This window comes from Ornithorhynchus anatinus, chromosome X4, assembly GCF_004115215.2.
Source record: "Ornithorhynchus anatinus isolate Pmale09 chromosome X4, mOrnAna1.pri.v4, whole genome shotgun sequence".
Lineage (NCBI taxonomy): Eukaryota > Metazoa > Chordata > Mammalia > Monotremata > Ornithorhynchidae > Ornithorhynchus > Ornithorhynchus anatinus.
This window is the reverse complement of record NC_041752.1, coordinates 1,083,629-1,104,616: the sequence shown is the minus strand read 5'-3', so window position 1 is coordinate 1,104,616 and position 20,988 is coordinate 1,083,629. Positions and strand designations below refer to the sequence as shown.

Genomic DNA, 20,988 nt, shown 5'->3' with positions numbered 1-20,988 from the left:
CTTCACCTCTCTGGGTCTCAGTACCCTCACGTTTAAAATGGGGATTGAGACTGTGAGCCCCACGTGGGAGAGGGACTGTGTCCACCTCGATTTGGTTGTATCCACCCCAGCACTTAGTACAGTGCCTGGCACATAGTAAGCACCTAAATGCCATAATTATTATAATTATTATTTGCTCGGGGAAGCCTGCTCACCCCTCCGCCCTAAACCATGTCTCACTCTCCCATTCCCTCTCCTGTAAAATCAGTGAACTGTGTCCCACTCCCAGCTCCTGTCTGGGTTTACAGCTCCCCCTTCCTCCCCACCCCATCTTGCTCCCCCATTCAGCCGGCCGAGGCCCCAGAAATTCATGGGAGTTTTTCCTCCGGCCTAACCCAATTCTGCAGGTGGCGAGGGGAAGGAGAGGGAGCTAGTGGGAGGGGAGTTGTGGGGGGAGGCAACTCTATCCCTCAGTGGGAGTAGGGACTGGATAGACCCTGCCCTCCTGCCCCCCCTCACCTTTCTCTCCCCCCAGCCCCGGTCTCCCTTTTCCTCTCCCTCTCCTTCCTGGCTCGCCTGGCCCAGCCCATTCCTGTGGCTGATTCAAGGATGGCTGGCTGGAGGATGAGTCAGCCAGCTTGAGGCTTCCCCGCCCCACATCCTCTCCCCCTCTTCCCCCCCATCCTTCCGTCACCGTGCCTAGGCTTGCCCCAGCGCCTCGGGGTGGGGCAGGCCATAGGGATGGGGCTAGAATTCGAAGCTGTGGTTGCCGCCCGCTGTGTGATGCAGGGGAAATGCTGAGCATCTCTGGGCCCAAGCCTCCCCTCTCAGGGACCACAGCCTCAGGGTCCTACATCGTCTTGGCCCGAGTTCTGGGTCTGCCCAGGCTGTGGGTTTCCCCGCCCCACCACACAGGAGGCAAGGGAGGGACTGGTGGGATGGCCAGGGAAGGGCCTTTGTTCCCACTGCAGCCTTCAGGGTGCCAGTTTCCTGTTGCTCTTGCTCAGGGGGTTCCCATGGCAAGAGCCCTTCCAGCCACACCCTGCCCCATGCTCCAGATGGGGATTGACTCTCCGAATGAGTGCAGGATCTTGGAGCCCTAGGAATGCCACTGAGTGCCAGGGGCCAGACACAGCTCCTGAAGCCCAGGGATGACTGGTGTGTCAACCACTGAGGCATTTAATCCCTTTATCCACTCTCCTCTTTGGGTCACCTATGCCCTTGGTTGTGTACCCCTTAAGCACTTTGATATTCACTCCAGCCCTCACAGCACTTATGTCAGTATCCATATACTCTATTTTCCCTCTCTGTAATTTATTTCAGTGTCTTTTTCCACCTGTAGCCTGTAAATTCCTTATGGGCAGGGATTGGGTCTACCAGTTCAATTGTATTGTACACCTCTGCACACAGTAAGTGTTCAATTAATAACTATGGTACTTTTTAAGCACTTAACATGTGCCAAGCATCCCACATCGGGCTCACACTTAGCAATCAATCACCAGTGATTGAGACAGGGATATCAATAGATGAATGTCATTGAGTGTTTACTGTGTGCAGAGGACTGTACTTAGCACTTGGGAGATTACAATACAAGAGTTTGCAGACACAGGGAGAGACAAAGAGGCAGGAATTCATCTTCCTCTCTTCCAGGAGGATCAGAGAGGTTTAGACAACTTCCCTGAGGTCACACAGCAGAGGTCAGGGACAGGACTGGGACTAGAACCAGGTCTTCTGACTCCCAGGCCCATGTGCTGTCTCCAACACCCCAGTGCCTCCCTGACTTCAGTTGGAGGCCACACTCTCCCCCACCCCCCCCACAGCATTCATTCATTCACTTGGTCGTATTTATTGGGCCCTTACTGTGTGCAGAGCACTGTACTAAGCACTTGGGAGAGTAGCTGGATGCCCACCTTACCAGTCCCTGGCATTCCAGCCGTGGTGCCATGACCATCTACCATCTTGGGCCAGCTCCGACCACTCCGACTAGGCCGGGCGACCTCCTCCCCAGCAGGTGGCTGGGGAGTCATACAGCATAAACCTGCTGCTTCCCGGACGGCCGCATCCTCTCCAGAATGGAGGTTTGGCTCCCATACTCCTCTCCTCCTGCTCCTGAGCAACTGAGTCCTGTCCCAGGCCCTGGGGTCCAGATGTGGAGGCAACAGGGCCAGTCTCCTAGGTTCCAGCTGTGAGAGTGACGATCTTAGGCCCCAGCTGTAGGGGTGATGGGGCAGGTAATAGTAAAAATAACTGTGGTATTTGTGGAATCTGCTAAGTGATTACTATGTGGCAGGCACTGTTCTACATGCTGGGGTAGATATAAGCAAATCGGATTGAAACAGTCCCTGCTCCACATGAGGCTCACGATCTCAATTTTCATTTTACAGATGCAGTAACCAAGGCACAGAGAATTGAAGCGACTTGCCCACAGGAGACAAGTGGTGGAGCCGGAATTAGAACCCAGGTCCTTCTGCCTCATTAGGCCATGCTACTTCTCAGGTATGTATCCCATCTCAAACCCTCCAATGGCTTCCTCTCTCGGTGACGACACCTGAGCCCTCAGACCCCTGTTAACATAGTGTGGCAAGGAGAGGTTTCCATTGGTACCAAGCGGCCTTTTGCCAAGGCAGGAGCCCTGGGGACCAGGGAGAAAGGAGGGGAGAATGGAAAATGAGGCTGCAGCCCCGAGGGGACCCTTCGGCCAGCTCAGCTCCCACCCGGCACCACTGAGACCCCTTCCCCAGACCCAGGCACTCTCAGCTTCATCTGGTGGGACCCTCCTGGAGGCTTGCTAGGGAGAGGGGGGGCGGGCCTCAGACTGCCCCCAGAAGGAGCTGGGATCCAGGCCTCTGTCATCCCCTTATTCAAGAGGATCTCCCAGATGCCCTATATCACTGTCAGCACTCCCTCTGAGCCTGTTAAAATGCCCTTCCTCCAGGAAGCCTTCCCTGCTCAATTCTGGGGGGTGCCAGCACTGCCCCCATCCACATCTGGACAACCGCCCCCGTGGTTCTTGGACAGGCCAGCACTCTCTCTGCATTTCTGTTCGCTCACTTCCTGGGCACAATCTGAGCCGGGCCAACTGCCCTCACTTAGGCCCCTGCCCGGTCTGCCCCAACCGCCCCGGTGACCACCCCACCTCCCCCCGAGCCGGGCAGGACTTCGATGTAGGAAAGCTGCCCCCCTCGGTGTTCAGTCCCAGAGGGGAAACGCTCAACAACCCCCCTGCACAGGCCAGCCATCTGTCGTAATCTTTATTTCGTATCAAATGGTTGCCCACATAAGTTACTACTGGATTAGCACAGGCCAGAGCCACGGTTGTGGTTTATATACAAGGTCTGGGCCCAGGCCCTGCTCCCCTGCCCCTTTCTTCTCAGAGTTTCTGGAAACACAGAAGCCCAGGAGTGGGAGCCCAGGCCCCCAGGTGGGCGGAGGACAGAACACACTAGACAACAAACTTTGCTGGAGAAGCGTCGCGGGGCAGGAACTGGGGGGCGGGAGACGGGGCGCAGGTTAGTGGCAAAGACGAGTTCGGGGGGCAGACGGAGGCATCTACACCAACTCCCGGCTCCGGCGAATGGCACAGCATAGGATCATACTGAAGATCATGCCGAATACCTATAAGGCAAGGACACGGATGATGGGGGTGGGGGAGGGGTCGGGGCCGGTCAGTCGCCACCACAGCAGGAGGGATTTAGACTAGATTGGCAGAACTTCCAGGCCTGATGGAGTTGGGAAGGCCCAGGATGAGGGACAGGAGACTGCAGAAGGCAACACCGCTCTTGTAATAATAATAACTGTGGTATACGTTAAGCGCTTACTGTGTGCCAAGCACTGTTCTAAGCACTGGGGAAGATTCAAGGTAATGAGGTTGGACACAGTCCCTGTCCCACATGGGGCTCACAATCTTAATCTTAGATGAGATAACTGAGGCACAGAGAAGTTCCGTAACTTGCCCTAGGTCCCACAGCTGACAAATGGCAGAGTGGGGATTAGAACCTAGGTCCTTCTGAATCCCAAGCCCATGCTCTATACCCTAGGCCATGCTGCAGAGACAGGAACTCTAAATTCCCCATAAAGGCAGGGGAAAGAGGCCTGACTCTCACCCCCAACCCTTGGGGAGAGGAGGGAGACAGATGGACTCCCATGCCCAAGCTCTTTCCTGCTTCCCAGGAGGCAGAAGACTCGGGTTTGAGTCTCAGCTCTGCCGTGGGCCTGTTGAGTGACCGTGGACTAGTCACTTAACCTCCGAAGGCCTCAATTTCCTCATCTATAAAGAGAGTGGAGCGACCCCGCCTCCTGTCCCACTTAGGAATGTTGTGAGGATAAAATGAGGGAGCCGAGGTTAGAGGACTTTGGCATGGTAAATGTGCTCTCTGAAAACAAGGAACTGTAATAATAGAAGAGTCCGGGACACACATGTCCTGGGTGGAGGCAGAAGGATGGAAGGGATGAGGCCCGCACCCACTCCCAGCACCCGCCCCTCGGGGGCTCCTCACCATCACCACGGCGATGCCAATGCCCACGGCACCGATGATATGGAACTTGTTGTTGAAAACCTCCTCGATTGCTGTGATGCAGGACTGTTGGAAGGTGGGCAGGGGTCAGAGGGCACGTGGAGGGGTTCAGGGTCCCTCTTTTTAGCACCACGTAGAATGGCCAATCATGCCCACTCCCGTCCCCGCTCTCTGACCTCCCCCAAGCTCAGCTCCTCCCCTGGAGAGGCTGCATTGCTACAAGGACAGGGAATTAAACCTATTGGTCATCACAAACCCCCTCCCATGGACATCCCAGAAACCCCTTCCCCCACCCTAAATCTCAAATCCATTCCCGCACCCAAAACCAGCTCACCACCCACAGTTGGGAGGGATTGGGATGCCAAAATGCCACTGGGTTCGGCCAGGGTTGAAGGAGTGAATGAAGGGGGGAGATGCCTACCCCATCCCCATGGTCCCCCACCCCCTTATGGGTCTCCTTCCTCCCCCTGCACCCCGATACCTTTGTGGTGAGGGCCTCGAGCACATCTTTTTCGGGGCAGGTCTCAGAGATCAGCTGGTCAATGATCCCACTGGTGCCGCAGCATTTCAGCTGTGGGAACAGAGCACCAGGCAGTGCCAATCTGGTCAGGGGTGGCACTGTGCCAGCCCGCAGTGAGCTAGCCCCCTCCCCGCATATCGCCAGAGGAAGGGGATGCCAGGGTGAGACTCACCGCCGAGTGGAAGGCCTTGAGTGTCTCGCGGTGGACTTTGGATCCTTTGGCTTTGTAGGTATCATAGCTGTCCTGGTATATCTTCTGGATTTCCGAGATCACCTACTTGGTAGGATGGGGGTTGGGGTTATGCCTAACTGTTGTATCATACTCTCCAGAGTGCTTAGTATAATGCTCTGCACATAGTTAGTGCTCAAATACCATCGATTGACAGAATGGGGTGACTGGTGGAGGGATACAGCTACCATGACACTTGGGACCCTTCCGGTCCTCCCTGGGGCTGGAGGTTCCCATGTGCCTGGCACTTTGCCAACAGTGAGCACCCAAAAGAGTGTCCCGCCAACAACGGGCACCCTGCACAGCACCCGCCTCTTGCATTTCCAGAGACCCTGAATGAGCAGCTCCCAGGAGCGGGGATAGTGGGCACCCACCTTGTCCTTGTTAGAGTAGCCCCAGATGGCAGCGGCGATCTCAAGGGCGAAGATGACCAGCAGGAAAATGAAGAACTAGGACGGGAGGAAGAAACAGTACTGGTAAGCACTCTGCCGGTAGTGGGAGGGGAGGGCACCGAGCGGGAGGAGGCGTGACCAGAGACCCCAGCTCAAATCAGGGAAGATCAGTCAGGCTCTGGACCACAGTCCGGGGGGACGCGGGAAGGGCCTGCGGTCTTCCAGAGAGCCACAGGGAATTGAAGAGGAAAGGGAGAGGGGATGGGGATGGGCTAAGTCCCTTGGAGTCCAGAATGTGTGGGGAGGGGTGTAACGTGCAAGGAGATGGGCTGGGGATGGGAAGAAGGGACACACTCACCAGTCCCAGCATGCACTGGGACTCCTGAACAGCTCCACAGCATCCCAGGAAGCCCACCAGCATCATGAGGGCACCGGCCCCGATTAGGATGTAGACTCCTGGGGAGATGGAAGGGTAGGAAGAGACGGATTTGAGAGCATCTCTGCAGATAATCCCTCGGAGCTCTTCATACACAGCTTCTCTCCCCACCCGCCACAAGCCATCCAGACAGATGGAAGGAAGGGTGAAGCAGAGGGCCAACTTGGGGGACGGAGAGAGGTAGGGCACATGCAGCTATGGGTCATGTAAGGGACAGCTCTGTGGTTGGACAGAAAACCTCCAACCTTGGGACTGGGGCATTTGATTTTTTGGGTGATGTAGTTCATGAACCTCAGTGATCTACCTCTCTGTCTCCCCTTCCTGATTCTCCCCCACACCACCATTCCCAGTCTCTCACAGTCCCTCTAGTTGGGGGGGGGGGCACAGACCACCCCCCGGTTCGCAGCGGGCACCTCGGCACCCGGCCCGGCGAAGACCGCGCCGGAACCAGAGCCGGCGGCCGGGGGAGGGGGCCCGCACAAGGGAAGTGTCTGTTTGCTCCCTCCGGGGTGGAGCTGCAGCAGCGATGCCAGGGTTTTCCTGGCAGCCCCCACGCAAAGAGTGTATGGGGACATTGTCCGTGCTGAGGCCGGCCGGGACCCCAGGGAGCGGGCTGGAGCCCGAGAGCCCCTCGCCCATGGGGATGGGGGAGGGGGAGGGCGGGGCCTTGAGGAGCCTGGCCCTACTCTTGTCTGAGCCCGGCCCCATCAGGGCCACGCTGTGTCATACTAATGCATCTCTCTAAACCTGTCTCCCCTCTTCTATTCCAGGACAGAGGAAAAAACCATCCTCATCCCCAGCCCTCCCCAGCGGCAGGGTCACAAGATCAGAGGTTCAGTGTAGTGCTCTAAGTTCCTTGGGAGAGGGGGTGACATAGTCCTCCCCTGCTCCATCTGAGCTTGTGGACCGAGGCCTGCAGGACTGTGGACTTGCGGACTGACTGCTGTTGTCCACTGGGGGTGGGGAAAGCTGGGCCTGAACCCCTTTACCCCACTGTGCCCTGGGGGCAGGGGCTACAAGGGGGAACCCCCGGCAACCCCAGCAGCTGTGATTTACAGCTGGGAAATTGGTACCCCAGGGAAGGGGGCTCAGTATTGCACCCCTTCCCTAATGCCCCCTGCTTGTCTGGGAGCAGGAACCTGGTCCAAGCTCCCATTGGTCCAACGGGGATAAAGTCTCCTCTCCTCCCTACACCCCTCCCCTGTGGGCACCCTACTTTTCCCATCCATCCACACATTTGATCCCGCCCCTCCCCTTCGCACCCCTCTTGTGTCCCTGCCTTTCCCCGCCCTTGTCCCCTGTCCCTGCCCTCCCCATCTCCCCCCCCAACCCCCACCCTTCCCCTGTCCCCGCCCAACCGTGGCCGCCACCACATTCCAGCCCTCAGGAGCCTCAGACGCCTTTTGTTGTTCAAAGAAAACAAGCCCGGACTCTATGGAAACCTGCCTCGTCCAACTGGTTAAGGCTGGGCGCCTTCCCGCCCTCCCACCCCCGCCTCTCCCTCCCCCCCACTCCCTCCTCCTTTCCCTCCCCCCACTCCCTCCTCCTTTCCCTCCCCCCACTCCCTCCTCCTTTCCCTCCCCCCACTCCCTCCTCCTTTCCCTCCCCCTTCTCACTCCTTATTCCTTTCCTTCTCCTCCCTCTAGCCAACGCCCTGCCCTTCCTCACTCCCTCTTCTCTCCCTCCTCCTCTGGGATCTCCCTCAGTCCTCGGCCCCCTCCTCCCACGAGCCCTCCCAGGCCCCCAGACCAGCTCCATGAAGGCTCCCCTGGGCTCAGGCCAAGCCTGGGTGAAGGAAAACAGACAGGGAGGCTGGTCAGAGTGAGCACTGCCTTGTCCTCTTTGGGGGCCCCCCGGTGGTTTGTTAGCCTCCACCTCCTTCCCCACGTCCGGTGTCTGTCCCTCCCCGCTCCCAATCCCTATAAATAGCCTCCTTGGGGGCTGGGCAGGAAGAGATTAGAGCTTCACCCACAGCCTTTCCATGCCAGCTTCATACTAAAGTCAAGGCACCCTTTCTGTGGTGGCATGACAGCTGCTCTGCCACAGACACCCTGGGAGAATGGGCTGCCCCTCGGACCGAGAGCACCCCCTCTCCTCACACGGTGGGGGTGGGCTGAGGATCCTTTACCTGTGTAAAATTTCGCATGATTTTCTTCTTGCTCGAAGATGCTCTTGGTCTGGGAGTCAAATCGGAGCCAGAGGCCGATGGCCAGGACTGTGATCCCAGCAAGCTGCAGAGAAAGATCGGACCCCGGTGAACAAGAGACAGAGAGACACAGGACCCCATGAACACTTGGTACTGGATCCTGTTTCTCCCCACCTGACCCTGACCCCCCAAAACCTCTCCCTACTCCCCAGCGTCAGCACTATCCCCTGGACTTCAGGACACCAGCATTACTGTGGGCCTCTCCTCTGGGATTCACCTACTGATAGAATGGGGGGACCCACAAAGCTGACATCTCCCCTCAGTCCCTGCAGAACCCTTGGCCAGGAGCTCACCTGCAGGCCCCTAGGGCTAGTCTCGGGACCATGACCTCACCTACCTTCTGGGGGTGGGGGAGAAACTGAGGCATGGATCAGGGAAGAGGGAGAAGTGCAGCTTTTCTAGGGTCATTTACAAATGACCTCTTATGGCCCCAGGCCTCTCACCCTAAGGGAACCAAAGGCCTCAGGGACTCGTTTCCAAGATGGGGGGGTACTACTGCACCACCTAGTATCATCACCCCTTAAACTAATCCCTGCTCCCAGGGCCAATGGCCCCAGCCCGTCTCTGGCCCCCAACTTCGAGGCAACCCCCAAACTTGGCACCGCCTCCCCCCCACCGCGACCTCCACCCAGCTGGGGGACCCCATGTGGGCCGTACCAGGGGACAACTGTTGGCATGAACAAGGCCTCCTGTATCCGGCCTGGGCACGTGAGCCTGCTCTCTGGGCTGGGATTCTCCCCCCTCCCCCTGGGTCAGGCAGGCTGAAAACGCCCTCTCTATTCAGCCCAGGGTGGGGGAGTGGCCCTTCCCCTGCCACAGCTGCAGCTTGGTCTGAGGAAGGCCAGGAGCCGGATCTGGGGATGGACTGGACTGGCCAGTCTAGCCCCTGGCTGGGGAAGAGACAGCTGGATGGGAGAGAGAGCTCCTTCCTGGAAAGATCCAAGCTGGCTCCTTCCATCTGGGGGAATCCAGGTCAACACTGTCTCACTGGGGTGGTGCTCGCATTGAAGACCCTCTCCATCTCCTCTCCCAAAACTCTGAAGGGTGGGTGCCCAGAGAACTTGATGCTGTCTCTTCTCACAGCTTCCTCTCTTAGTGGGGGGAAGATGCCCAGCTCTGAGCGGGGGGTCTTTTGGGGGGGGGGGCGGGGTCCCAGCCCTGAGGGAGCAGGCAGTGGGGAGGGAAACTGCTTGGCTGATTTGGATAGAAGTTGCTAGTCAAAGATTGAAAATGCAAAACACACACACACACACACACACCACCCCCCCCCCTTCCTGCCCTGCCCAAAATATCCAGACCCCAGCCTTCCCAGATATTCACAGATTCTCCTGCCTAGATCTACCCTCCTCCCCAAGTCTCAAGTCACGAGGAATTCCCAGCCCGAGTGGGTGAGTCATGGGGCAGGCCGTGGCCTGGCGCAGCGGCGGGGAGTGAGGGAAGCTTTGCCTAAACCGAGGGCCAGGGCTAGCACTGGAGTCTTCTGCCCCTCCACACTCAAGGGGAGCAACAGTGGGACCATCCCACCCTCATCCCTCTCCAGCAGCCCAAGGGACTGTCAAGGAGGAGCAGGACGTTTGGGGGGAAGTGGAGGATCTGGGACTTCTGGGGCAGGGGAGAGCCCCGGGGGACCTTGGAGAGATTTAAGGATGAGGTAGGTGGTCCTAGTCTCACCAAGCTGCTGGGAGGGGGCCCAGGGAAAGAGGGACCATCCCACCTTGGAGCTCCTCCTGGTGGAACTGTTCGGACCAGTATGCCCGATACCAGCTGGGATAGGATCACCCAGACTCTCCAGCTCAAAGACCCACATGGTCCTTCACTCTAAGGGAGGTCAGAGATTATGGACAGCCAGGGCAGAGGTCAAGGAAGCCCAGTTGGGCCTCTCCCACCTGCTACCAGGCCCCAGAGTGGGGGAGAGGGACAATGGGCAGCATTGGGGCAACCACGAGGGGGGTTGGAGGCATGAGGAAAAGGGCTCCGCTGTCAGCCCATAGCTCTCTGGGGGTACCTTTTTAAAAAAATGGTATTTGTCAAGTGCTATGTGCCAAGCACTGTCCTAAGTGCTGGGATAGAAAGAAGCTGTACAGGCTGGACATAATCCATATCCCACATGGGGCTCACAGTCTTAATCCCCATTTTATAGATAAATGAGGCATAGAGAAGTGAAATGACTTGCCCAAGGTCATACAGCAGACAAGTGTTGGAGCCTGGATTAGAACCCAGGTCTTTCTGGCTCCCAGACCCATGCTCTATCCACTAGGCTATGCAGCTTCTCTATCTGTAATTTTAGTATCAGTCTTTCCCCCTAGATCTTAAGGGGGGATCGTGCCTGCTAATTTTATTGTACTCTCCTAAGTGCTTGGTCTGGTGCTCTGTACTAGGTCACCTATAAACTCCCCAAGGCCAGGGATTATGTCTATTAATTATACTGTGCTCCCCCAAGCATTCAGTGCACTGATTTTTTTAAAAATGGTATTTAAGTGCTTACTATGTGCCAGTGCTGTTCTAAGTGCTGGGGTAGATATAAGATCATCTGGTTGAACGCAGTCCATGTCCCACGTGGGGCTAACACTCATAATCCCCATTTAGAGATGAGGTACAGAGAATTTAAGTGACTTGTCCAGGGTCATACAGCAGGCAAGTGGCAGAGGCAGGAATAGAACCCAGGTACTTCTGACTTCCAGGCCCAAGCTCTATTCCCCAGGCCATGCTGTTCCTCACACAGTAGTCAGAAAGATCCTGGACAGCAAGGATTGTGAGTACTAACTCTATTTGTACACTCTTTAGTGCTCAGGCCAGTGCTCTACACACACTGTGCTCAAGAAATACTCTTACACATTAATTACTGCTTTTGTTTCAGACCTGTTCCCGATTGGATTAGGCCCAGGCCAGAGGATAGCCACACAGCTGGAGGTAATTGGTGCCCCGTGAGCGCAGAAGTCTTTAGGGATTGCTGCATTTTGCTTTTGTTGTAATTTCCCAAGCAGCAGCGTGGCTTAGTGGATAGAGCACAGGCCTGGGAGTCAGAAGGTCATGGGTTCTAATTCCTGATCCGCTACTTGTCTACTGTTTGTGAGCAAGTCGTTTCACTTCTCAGTGCCTTCAGTTCTCTCATCTGTAAAATGGGGATTAAGACTGTGAGCCCCATATGGGGCATGGACTGTGTCCAACCTGTTACCTTGTATCCACCTCAGTGCTTAGAAAAGTGCCTGCCACGTAGTAAGCACTTGACAAATACCACAATTATTATTATTATTACTCAGCGGGTGCTCAGAAAACATCATCACTATCGCCAAATAATAATGATGGTATTCGTTAAGTGCTTACTATGTGCCAGGCACTGTACTAAGTGCTGGGGTGGATACAAGGAAATCAAGTTGGACCCAGTCCCTGTCCCATGGGGGCCTACAGTCTCCACCCCCATTTTACAGATGAGTTAACTGGGGCCCAGAGAAGTGAAGCGCCTTGCGCAAGGTCACACAGCAGACAAGTGGAGGAGGCAGAACTAGAACCCATGACCTTCTGTCTCCCAGGTCCCTGGTCTGCCCACTAGGCCATGCATGCATGCCATGCTGCTGCCCAAGAACTTCCATTAAGGGGAGAGGTCGGAGCACATGGCAACCCGCCGGCCCCACCCCCGCAAACCCGAGCTGCACAGCGTCCCGAGGGCGATTGGTTTAGTAGCCTCATCTCTGCCAACAGGTCACCAGCACCATGTGACTCCGCCCAACAGCCACCTCCCACCGCCCTTCCCGGGCATGCCCCAGCCCCGTGCCCTCCGGCTCCTGCTCCCTCTCTCGTTTATTTTTTTCTTTAAAGGTATTTGTTAAATGCTTACTAAGCGCTGGGGAAAGAGGCAGACTGATCGGGCTGGTTACAGTCTTAATCCCCATTTTACAGATTGGGTAACTGAGGCCTAGAGAAGTGAAATGATTTGCCCAAGGTCATAAAGAAGACAAGCGGCAGAGCCAGGATTAGAAGCCGAGTTCCCTGACACCCAGGCCCGTGTTCCTTCCACTGGATTATGCTGCTTCCTGGTTCTAATCCCGGATGAATCCGCCACCTTGAGCAGGTAACTTCACTTCTCTGGGTCTCAGTTTTCTCCCCTGTAGAATGGGGACTCAGTACCTAATCTCCCTGCTCCTCTATGACGTAGTGGTAAGAGCGCGGGCCTGGGAGTTAGAGGACTGGGCTCTAATCCCAACACTGACATTTGTCTTCTGTGTAATCTTGGGCAAGTCATTTAATTTCTCTGAACCTCAATTCCCTCATCTGCAGAATGGTGATTCAATACCAGTTCTCCCTCCTGCTTAGACTGGCAGCCCCATGAGGGACCTGATTATCTTGTATGTATCCCATTGCTTAGTAAAATGCTTAGCACATAGTAAGTACTTAAAAAGTACCATAGTTATTATTAGACTGTGACTACCCCCAAGAGTCAGGGACTGTGTCCAACCTGATTTACTCCAGTGCTTAGCATATGGTAAGCACCAAACAAATGCCAGTAATTTATTCTTAGTAATTCTAGACTGTAAACTCGTTATGGGCAGGGAGTGTGCCTGCTAACTCTATTGTATTGTACTCTCCCAAGCACTTAATATGGTGCTCTGCATGTAGGAAGCACTCAATAAATACCATTGATTGATTGAAGATTTCCAGCCCTGTCCCTGCCCCTCAGCCTGTCTGTACTGCAGAGCGCTGACCTTCTTCTGTCCTGGCCCAGGCCCAGTCCTATCCCATCCAGAGTCCAGTCTGCCTGAAAAGACCCTCGTGGGGGCACACGGGCTAGAACCGCAAGACTCTTCCTCCCCAGAGAAGAGATGCGGGTCCCTGGAGGATGGTGTAGAGCACGAGTTAGAAGCCCTTGGTAACCACGGGTCTCAGAGATGCAGGAACCGATGAGGCACTTAAAGCCCAGAGCACCGACTCAACCTCTCTTCCTGCCCGCTCCCCCAAACTGGTACAAAGCAGCCTCCAGTGCCCCTCATTCCACCCAGGGAATCCCAGCACAAAGCCCTTTCCCCTGTTGGGTTTCTAGTCGGTGCTCATAAGGCGCAGAGAGGGGATGCTGGTGGTCTGGTTAACCTGTGGGTTTGAGACCTGACTCCATGGCCATTATATACACAGAGGGGTGTGGGGGACCCTTAACCTGGGTCAGGCCCCTGTGTATATGTGTTTTCTATTTTTCTTTTTAATAGTATTTGTTGAGCACTTACTATGTGCCAGGAACTGTTTGAAGGGTTAGAGATACAAGTTTATCAGGTTGGACAGTCCCTGTCCCACATGGGGCCCCATTTTACAGATGAGGAAGCCGAGGGACAGATAAGTGAAATGATTTGACCAAGGTTACACAACAGGACATGTGGTGGAGCTGCGATTAGAACCCAGGTCCTTCTGATTCCCAGGCCCTTGCTCTATCCACTAGACATGCAGTCATTGATCGAAAAATAGAAACTTTGGTCTGTTTAACCCCCTGCTCACTTTGACTGCAGTCTGCGGTCTGAAGGGTAGGAGCTTGGGGGAGACCCCCTCTTCCCCCCTCAAGGACTGGACAGTGGCGGGGGGAGGAGGGGTCCTTGGGGTTTTAAAGTTTTAATGATACCCACACCAACCCAGAATCAGACCCAACCATAGATACAGGGAGAGACATCCTTTCAGGAGAGACATCCACCCAGAGAGAGACCCTCCCTCACCTCCGCCAGCCCCGGCCTGTGCTGCTGGGGAAGAAGACAGGCCTTGGGACTGCTGAGAAGAAACATGTGCCCCATTCTGAATCCGCCCCTAAATCGCAGTCTAAAAACGTGTCTGCCACATTCGGCCTGGAAACTTCCACTCCCTCCCTCCTCTCCTCCTGCCCCACCCCTTCACAGGACCAGACTGGGCCAGGCCCTGCCCTTGCCTCCAGAAGTTCCCCAGGGAAAAAAGGCTTCAGAGGACAGCTCACCTACTCCAGGGTGGGCTGAGGGACACATTCCCTCACAGAAACAGGTACTGAACACCCCAGATGGCCACGCCAGCTGTCCCCAAACTGACACCCCCCCCTCAGATATCCCTTGGCATTCCCAAACATTCCCCCACCAACACCCCCCCACTGATCCCCCACTCGGACACTCCAGCCGTTCCCACACTCACACCCCTACAATAAGACACCCTCCCTCACACATCCACTTCCATCCCCCCCCCAAAATGGACAGTATTTATTGAGCACTTATTGCGTGCAGAGCACTGTACTGAAAGCTTGGGAAAATACGCTACAATCGAGTTGGTCAACTCTATCCCTAGGCTCACTCTGGGCAGGGAACCTGTTTCTTGTTGCACTGCATTCTCCCAAGAGCTTAGTACAGTGGTCTGCACTCAGTCAGCGCTCAATAAATACGATTGAATCACTGTCGAATGAATGAATGAAAGAAGTTTTCACCCTCCAGGACTTCACAGTCCCCAGATCCCCGGCTTCCCGAAGACAAACATCCAGACCCGAACACTCACAACCCCTCATCCGCGCGCGCACACATACGGGGGCGCGCCCGGCCCCTCCCTCCAGCTGCCCTGAATAAAGGGAGGGGAAGGGAGAGGGCGGGGAAACGCCTCTTCTCCCAGAGCAGATCCCGGACGGACGGAAAGTCTGAGCCGTCCCCAGGAGCGGGGGGTGCAGGATGTTTTTGGGGGGCTCGAGTGGAGCTGAGTCAGCTGGGGGCGTCGCCAACCCCGAATTTGGAAACCCTGGCGGGGGAGGTGTGTGCAAAAAACACAAACATCCCGATGGGGTGGGAAAGGGCGGGGAAGATGGGGAGGGGGCTGCGGGTTCCTCCCCAGATTCAGCCGCCCTGAAGGCCAGCGGGACTGGCAGCGCCCCCGGGCCTGTCCCGGTGCCAGAGCGAGAGGCCATTTTAGCCCGGATTTTCCCTGCTCGGTGCTGCCCGCCATCCCGGGGGTTCAAGCCCTCGAGGGTGGGGGGAATTCCGGATTTTCCAGCCCCCGCGCGGGAGCCTGCGGGTGTGTGTATGTGCGTGGGAGTGCGGATGCTTGTCTGTGCAGGCCGGGTTGCGGTCAAAGCGCCTGCATCTGGGCCCTCGACGCTCATGCCAGTCACCAGGCGGGTGCCCCCAACCCGCTCCCCACAAAAAAAACCTGTGAAACGGAAAATCACAAGGGTCTTGTGCGGCCCAGCAAGGGCAGTGAGGGAGAGGGGTTCTTCCTCTCCCATCCAATACGGTGCGGGACCAGGGTGGGGAGAGGGGAAGCCTTGTTCTTGCAGCCCAAGTCGGAGGAAAGCTATGTTGGTTGGGTTTTTTAATTTGTTTGCTTTCTTTTTTTTTGCACCACTTGGTCCTCCCGGGAAGCAGCTGGTCCTCAGGGCCACAACTCACAGGTCTTGGACTCCATAAATACGATTGATTGATTGGCCAGGGGTGCGGGGTTGATGGGGACAAGAACGGCCACACCTGGGGAGTGGGCAGGTCGGCTCAGCCCTCGCGGGGACCTGGGGAATATGGCCGGCCTGATTGCTGACCGTCTGTGGGAGGGCTTCTCCCAGGGAAGGTGGGGGTGGGAGGTGGGAAACCTCTGATGTCACTGATGACGTACTGGGGAGGGGGTGAGACCCTGTAGGTCTAGAAGCCAGATCTTCCAGTCAGAAGATGGCGGGGGGGGGGAGGGGGGGGGTGTTGTCCTGGCGCCCCGACCCCTGACCCCAGCATCCTCGGCTTCCAAGATGCAGGCGCCTCCCTAGGCTCTTCTGGTCCCACAGCTGTGTTTTTCTCCCAACCCTCGTTTCTGCAAATTTCCGTCCAGAATTCCATATTTGGAGGGAGTGAAGGTGGGGCCGTTCTTCTGGGGAAGGGTGGGGAGAGGCAAGGAGGAAGGAGGAGGTAACGGGAAGGAAGGAGGATAAAGCAGGGAGGAAGGAATAATAATAATTATGGTACTTGTTAAACACTATGTGCCACGCACTGTTCTAAGTGCTGGGGTAGATACAAGCTAATCAGGTTGGTTACAGTCCCTGTCCCATGTGGGGCTCAATTTTAAACCCCATTTTACAGATTAGATCACTGAACCGACTTCCCCAATATCTCACTGTACCCAGCTGGCCTTGGGTTGCAGCTGGGGGTCTAAATCGCCCCTCCCCCCATGTCCTGTCTTCTGGGGGGTGGGAGAGCACTGTGCGATGGAAGCAGGGTTGTTCTTAGATCTCTCTAGATGGTAAACTTAATATGGGCAGGATACATGTACACTAATTCTGTTGTACTGTACTCTACCACTTAATACAGTACTCTGCTCATGGTAAGTGCTCAACAAATACCATTGATTATTAAGGTCACAGTTCTTCCAAGAAGTCTTCCCTGATTAGGCTCTCTTTTTTTCAGCTCCCTCTCCCTTCTGCATGGTCTCTGCACTCAAATCTGTGAATTTTGAACACTTAGTGTTCTCCCCCACCCTCAACTCCATATCATTTATGTACATATCTTTAAATTATATTTCAGCCTACTTATTTACATTCATGTTTTTCTCCCTCCCAGAAGGTAAGCTCATTGTGGACAGGGCCAGTGATGGCCAAGTGTATTGTATTGTGGTCTATAAATACCATTGATTGTCCTGTCCAGCTACCCACTGCCTCCTAGAAAATGGTTCTAGGTCTCAGGGGTTGGTAGAAAGGGGAGTAGGGGTCCAGGAGCAGAGCTGAGACCACTGGTGCAGGGAGGCAAATGGGAGGAAGAACTCAGCTCAAGGGTTAGAGTGGAAGCTCCCTGTGGGCTGGGAGCAATCTCATGATTCTGTTGTTCTTTCCCAAGGGTTTACTGAGCGGGTGCTCAGTAAATACCACTGATAGCATGGGGACCTAAGGAAAGGACAGAGTCAGACAGGGTACTCCATCTCTGCCCACAATTGCAACTCTGGAGGGCCCACAATCTCCTGTGTGTGTCCCCTGGGCCAGATAGCCAGGCCTCGGAAGGGAAGGGGGAAAGGAAGGTGGGCCCTGGGGTGAGGCAGGGGGAGGGTAGGGTTGAGACCCACATGGTTTTCCCAGAAGGGGAGGGCGAGACAAGATCAGGGGCCGGGATTTCTGCTCTGGTCATTGGGCCACAATGACCTGGGAATCACAGGCTGGGTTTCGGGGGGGGGGGAGGGGGGAGTTGTTAGGGGGTAGGGTGTGGGCCTCAGAGGAAGCCTTGGGACCCCTCAGCTGGGAGGGGGATGTTCTGGAGTCTGGGATTGGTCCTGACCAAATTGAGTGGAGTTGGCATCCAGCCATCAGTTAAGTATTCAAGCAGGATGGGGGCAAGGGGGTCTCAGGAGGCCGGGGGGTGGCATGGGGGTTTGAGATCCTTCAGGTGGAGCTGGCAGGCATGGCCTGGGTCACGGTCACTACGTGAGGCGACCTTGAGAGGCGGTGGCCGTTACCTCTAGACCCACCCTACAAAAAAACCCCACACCTTTCGTCCAAGGTCTGGGGTGGGAGAGGCACTCCTCCCCTATCTGAGGAGGGGGGTCCTGCCTGAAGGCAGGGGGTAAAGAGGAGGCCGAGTCCCCCATCTCCTGTCTCCATGGGGTTCTGTGCACGGAAGAGTTGAAATCTGACCGAGTTGGTCCGGCCTTGGGGCCGTCAGCCAGATCAGGGAACGTGACATGCCAGTGGAGCCCCTGAACCAAACAGCCAGGGTGGGGCAGGAAGAAGCGTCCCTCCCTCCTTGAACCTCCCTGCCCGCTGTCCATTGCCTGTTTCCACGGGCGGTCACCACTCTGAGGGGCAACTGGGAGAAGGTTGAGGGGGTCTCCTTTGGGGCAATGCCACAGTGCTGATGGGGATAGGACATCAGCATAGCCCCCTGCCCACAGTCCCTTCGCCCAATGGCTCACAATATGCTTCTCTTTTATAGACTCACCCCATTTACAGGCCTCAGTTTCCCCAAACTCTGGTGCTCCCCTCCCTCGGTTTCACTCAGCGTGGCCAGCCCGGGGGGTGGGGAGGCTGAAGCGACATAGAAAAGACAGTGGGTCAGAGCAGGCTGGGAAGGTGGGAGTGGGGAAGTCCTGTCAGATCCCGGGTGCCCCAGTCTGGCTAGGGCCAGGGGGGGCGGGGACAGGTGGGAAGGGGTCGCCTAAATCCTCCGGGGACTCAGCCCAAGAAGAAGTCTATCTCCAACTGCCACCACCCCCTCCCTCTTCATCCCCTTCTCTGCGTTCACCCAAGGGAGATAGCGATCGGACGGATTTCAAGACCAGCAAGTCTTTCAGGTCGGGATTCAAAGGTCAGGAGTCCGGCCGCCCGGGGCCCGGGAAGTGACCAGGTAAGGGCGGGGAGGGGGGTGGAGGACCCCCGCCCAGCTGGCCCCCCCCTCACGTCCCAAGAGCAGTCAGGGCCATTCTCAAGCAGCCCCCCGACCCCACCCACCTCGACTTGGCCCCACCGAATCACGTGCGCGGGACCCTAGAGGTCCCAGATCTGGGTGGCCAAGATGTCCTTGCCCGCTCCCAAGTGCTCCGGGGCCACGACCACCCACGGTCCCCAGGCTCCGCCCGTCAGCGGGTCGCCCCCCACTAAGTTTTCCAAAGCACCCGCAGGCCCAAATCCACACGCCTGGGGCAGGGCGGGTGCCCCTGGAGGGGGTGGCAACCTCAGACGGCCTCGCGCCTGCGAAGATCCGATCGGTCCCGCAGCCCCCTCCTCACCGGCAGACCCCCCCCACCTCCAGGGCGGCGGTTCCCGAGGTTTGCCCCCTCCCCGTGCCCGGGGCCGTGCCCGGTGCCAACGCTCCACCCGGAAGCGCCCGGGTTGGAGGCTGGGGGCGGTGCCCGGGGGTCATCGGGGGGGGGGTCTCCCGCTCACTCACCCAGAAGACGAAGTTGAACCCGAACAGCAGGTACTTGATGCATTTGGTGCCACCCTTGACCGGCATGGTGCGGGCGGGCGCGGGCTATGCGGGAGGCGCGGGGTTTTGCGGGGATGGGATCGGCTGGGACGGGACGGGACCGGACGGGGCTGGAGACGGGGACGGTGCGGTGGCCTCGGGCTGCACTTTTAAAAAGTGCCACTCCTTCCAGCCCTCCGCCGGCAGCCGTGCGCATGTGCCAGGGGATCCCGGCTGGGCCCCGCCTTCAGCCCCGCCCCCCCACCCCGCCCCGGGCCGGGGTCTCCCCCGAGCCCCTCCCACGGGCTGGGGGCGCTGCCCCGCGGGGGCGGTCCAGGATCCGCCCCGCTTCCTCCCCCCACCTCATTCCTAGGGGAGGGGGGAGACCCGGGCCGAGCAGGGGAGGGGGGGCCGAGGGTGGGGGGAGGATCCCGTGGCTCCAATATCGCCCCCGCCCCACAATGACTGTATACAGAGCACCCCTGCCTCCTCCCCTTCCCTCCCTAGTTGGGCAGCGGGCAAGGGAACTAACTGGGTGTTTCCGCACCTGCGGGACAGTCCTTTCCCTCGTCCACAGCCCCTCTGTCCTCTCCCCTGGCCACCCTCGCCCCCGGCCCAAAAGAACCCCCACCCCTCCCCTCCCCAGCATCCGAAGATCCTCCCTGGAGAGTCCACTCGAGGCTCCAGCCTGGCCCGGTCCAGGTGGCCCGACACTCCAGCCTGGCCCGGTCCAGGTGGCCCGACACTCCAGCCTGGCCCGGTCCTGGTGGCCCGACACTCCAGCCTGGCCCGGTCCTGGTTTATCCCTCTTCGGTTTGGGGAGATCAGTCTTGGTTTATCCCTCTTCGGTTTGGGGAGATCAGCTTCTAGCCTGCAAATGCTTCTGCTCCCTTCTCCTCCCCCGGTTCCATCCTCCATGGGCCGTGAGCCCAGACGAGGGTTTCCCCTGTTCTGTATCGTCCTACCAATCAATCGATCGATATGCTTGTTGAGCGCTTATTGGGTGCACTGGACTACGCTCTTGGGAGAGTCCAGTATAGTTAGTAGACAAGGTTTACTAACGAGAAGCAGCGTGGCTCAGTGGAAAGAGCACGGGCTTTGGAGTCAGGGCTCATGAGGGCTCATGAGTTCAGCTCTGCCACTTGTTGGCTGTGTGACTGTGGGCGAGTCACTTAACTTCTCTGTGCCTCAGTTCCCTCATCTGTAAAATGGGGATTAAGACTGTGATCCCCACGTGGGACAACCTGATTCCCCTATGTCTACCCCAGCGCTTAGACAGTGCTCGGCACATAGTGAGCGCTTAACAAATACCAACAAATACCAACATTAAGGTCCCTACCCACGAGAAGCGTATGGGGGGATGACAGTAAAATAAGAAATAATAATAAAAATAATAAATAAAGTCTCCCCGAAGCCCACAATACTTCCGACTCTAGTCTCAGAACCCTCCGCAGTCCGGAAGCCACAGAGGCATCTGGGAGTCATGAGACCTAGGTGGAAATAGCTCTGGCTGGGATTTACTGTGTATATTCACGCAAGTTACTTAACTTTTCTGGGCCTCGGTTCTTCATCTGCTTGACTCATATGGATCCTGTAAGGGTAAAATATCCCCTCTCAGAGTTGCCCCTGGACAATTTCCAGTACTGTACAGTCTAGACTACGGGAGGGAGAGTCAAGCAGAGGCATAGCTATTCCATTCCTAGCTTGGGTAGTGGTTAGCGAGTGGAAGGCAATCAGCTACAAGTCAAAACTCCCGTGCTGGGCAGCAATGACATGGGAGAGAGTCGAGGGCAAAGACTCAAGTTGACTTTGCAGAAGGAAGCAGTGGTAAACCACTTCTGTATTTCTACCAAAACTCTGTTTTACTT

At 56.7% G+C, this 20,988-nt stretch overlaps 1 protein-coding gene across 1 annotated transcript; it reads right to left on the bottom strand.

Moving 5' to 3' along the window:
• Positions 1-3,214: 3,214 nt before the first annotated feature.
• Positions 3,215-19,329, bottom strand: CD9 (CD9 molecule). The gene is made up of 8 exons (XM_029054465.2): positions 19,103-19,329; positions 8,199-8,301; positions 5,993-6,090; positions 5,617-5,691; positions 5,186-5,287; positions 4,975-5,064; positions 4,476-4,559; positions 3,215-3,594 (listed from the first exon to the last, which is right to left on the bottom strand). The coding sequence occupies exons 1-8, from the start codon at positions 19,166-19,168 to the stop codon at positions 3,529-3,531; spliced, it is 684 nt and encodes a 227-aa protein (XP_028910298.1). The 5' UTR covers positions 19,169-19,329; the 3' UTR covers positions 3,215-3,528.
• Positions 19,330-20,988: the final 1,659 nt, after the last annotated feature.

Bases quoted from the DNA above. Each gene is read 5' to 3' on its own strand.
- CD9 (XM_029054465.2), bottom strand. From the start codon at position 19,168: ATGCCGGTCAAGGGTGGCACCAAATGCATCAAGTACCTGCTGTTCGGG. The intron at 6,091-8,198 runs GTAAAGGATCCT...CCATCTCCCCAG, and splicing joins TCATGCGAAATTTTACACAG to GAGTCTACATCCTAATCGGG. The intron at 5,288-5,616 runs GTGGGTGCCCAC...CCTACCAAGTAG, and splicing joins GCTACTCTAACAAGGACAAG to GTGATCTCGGAAATCCAGAA.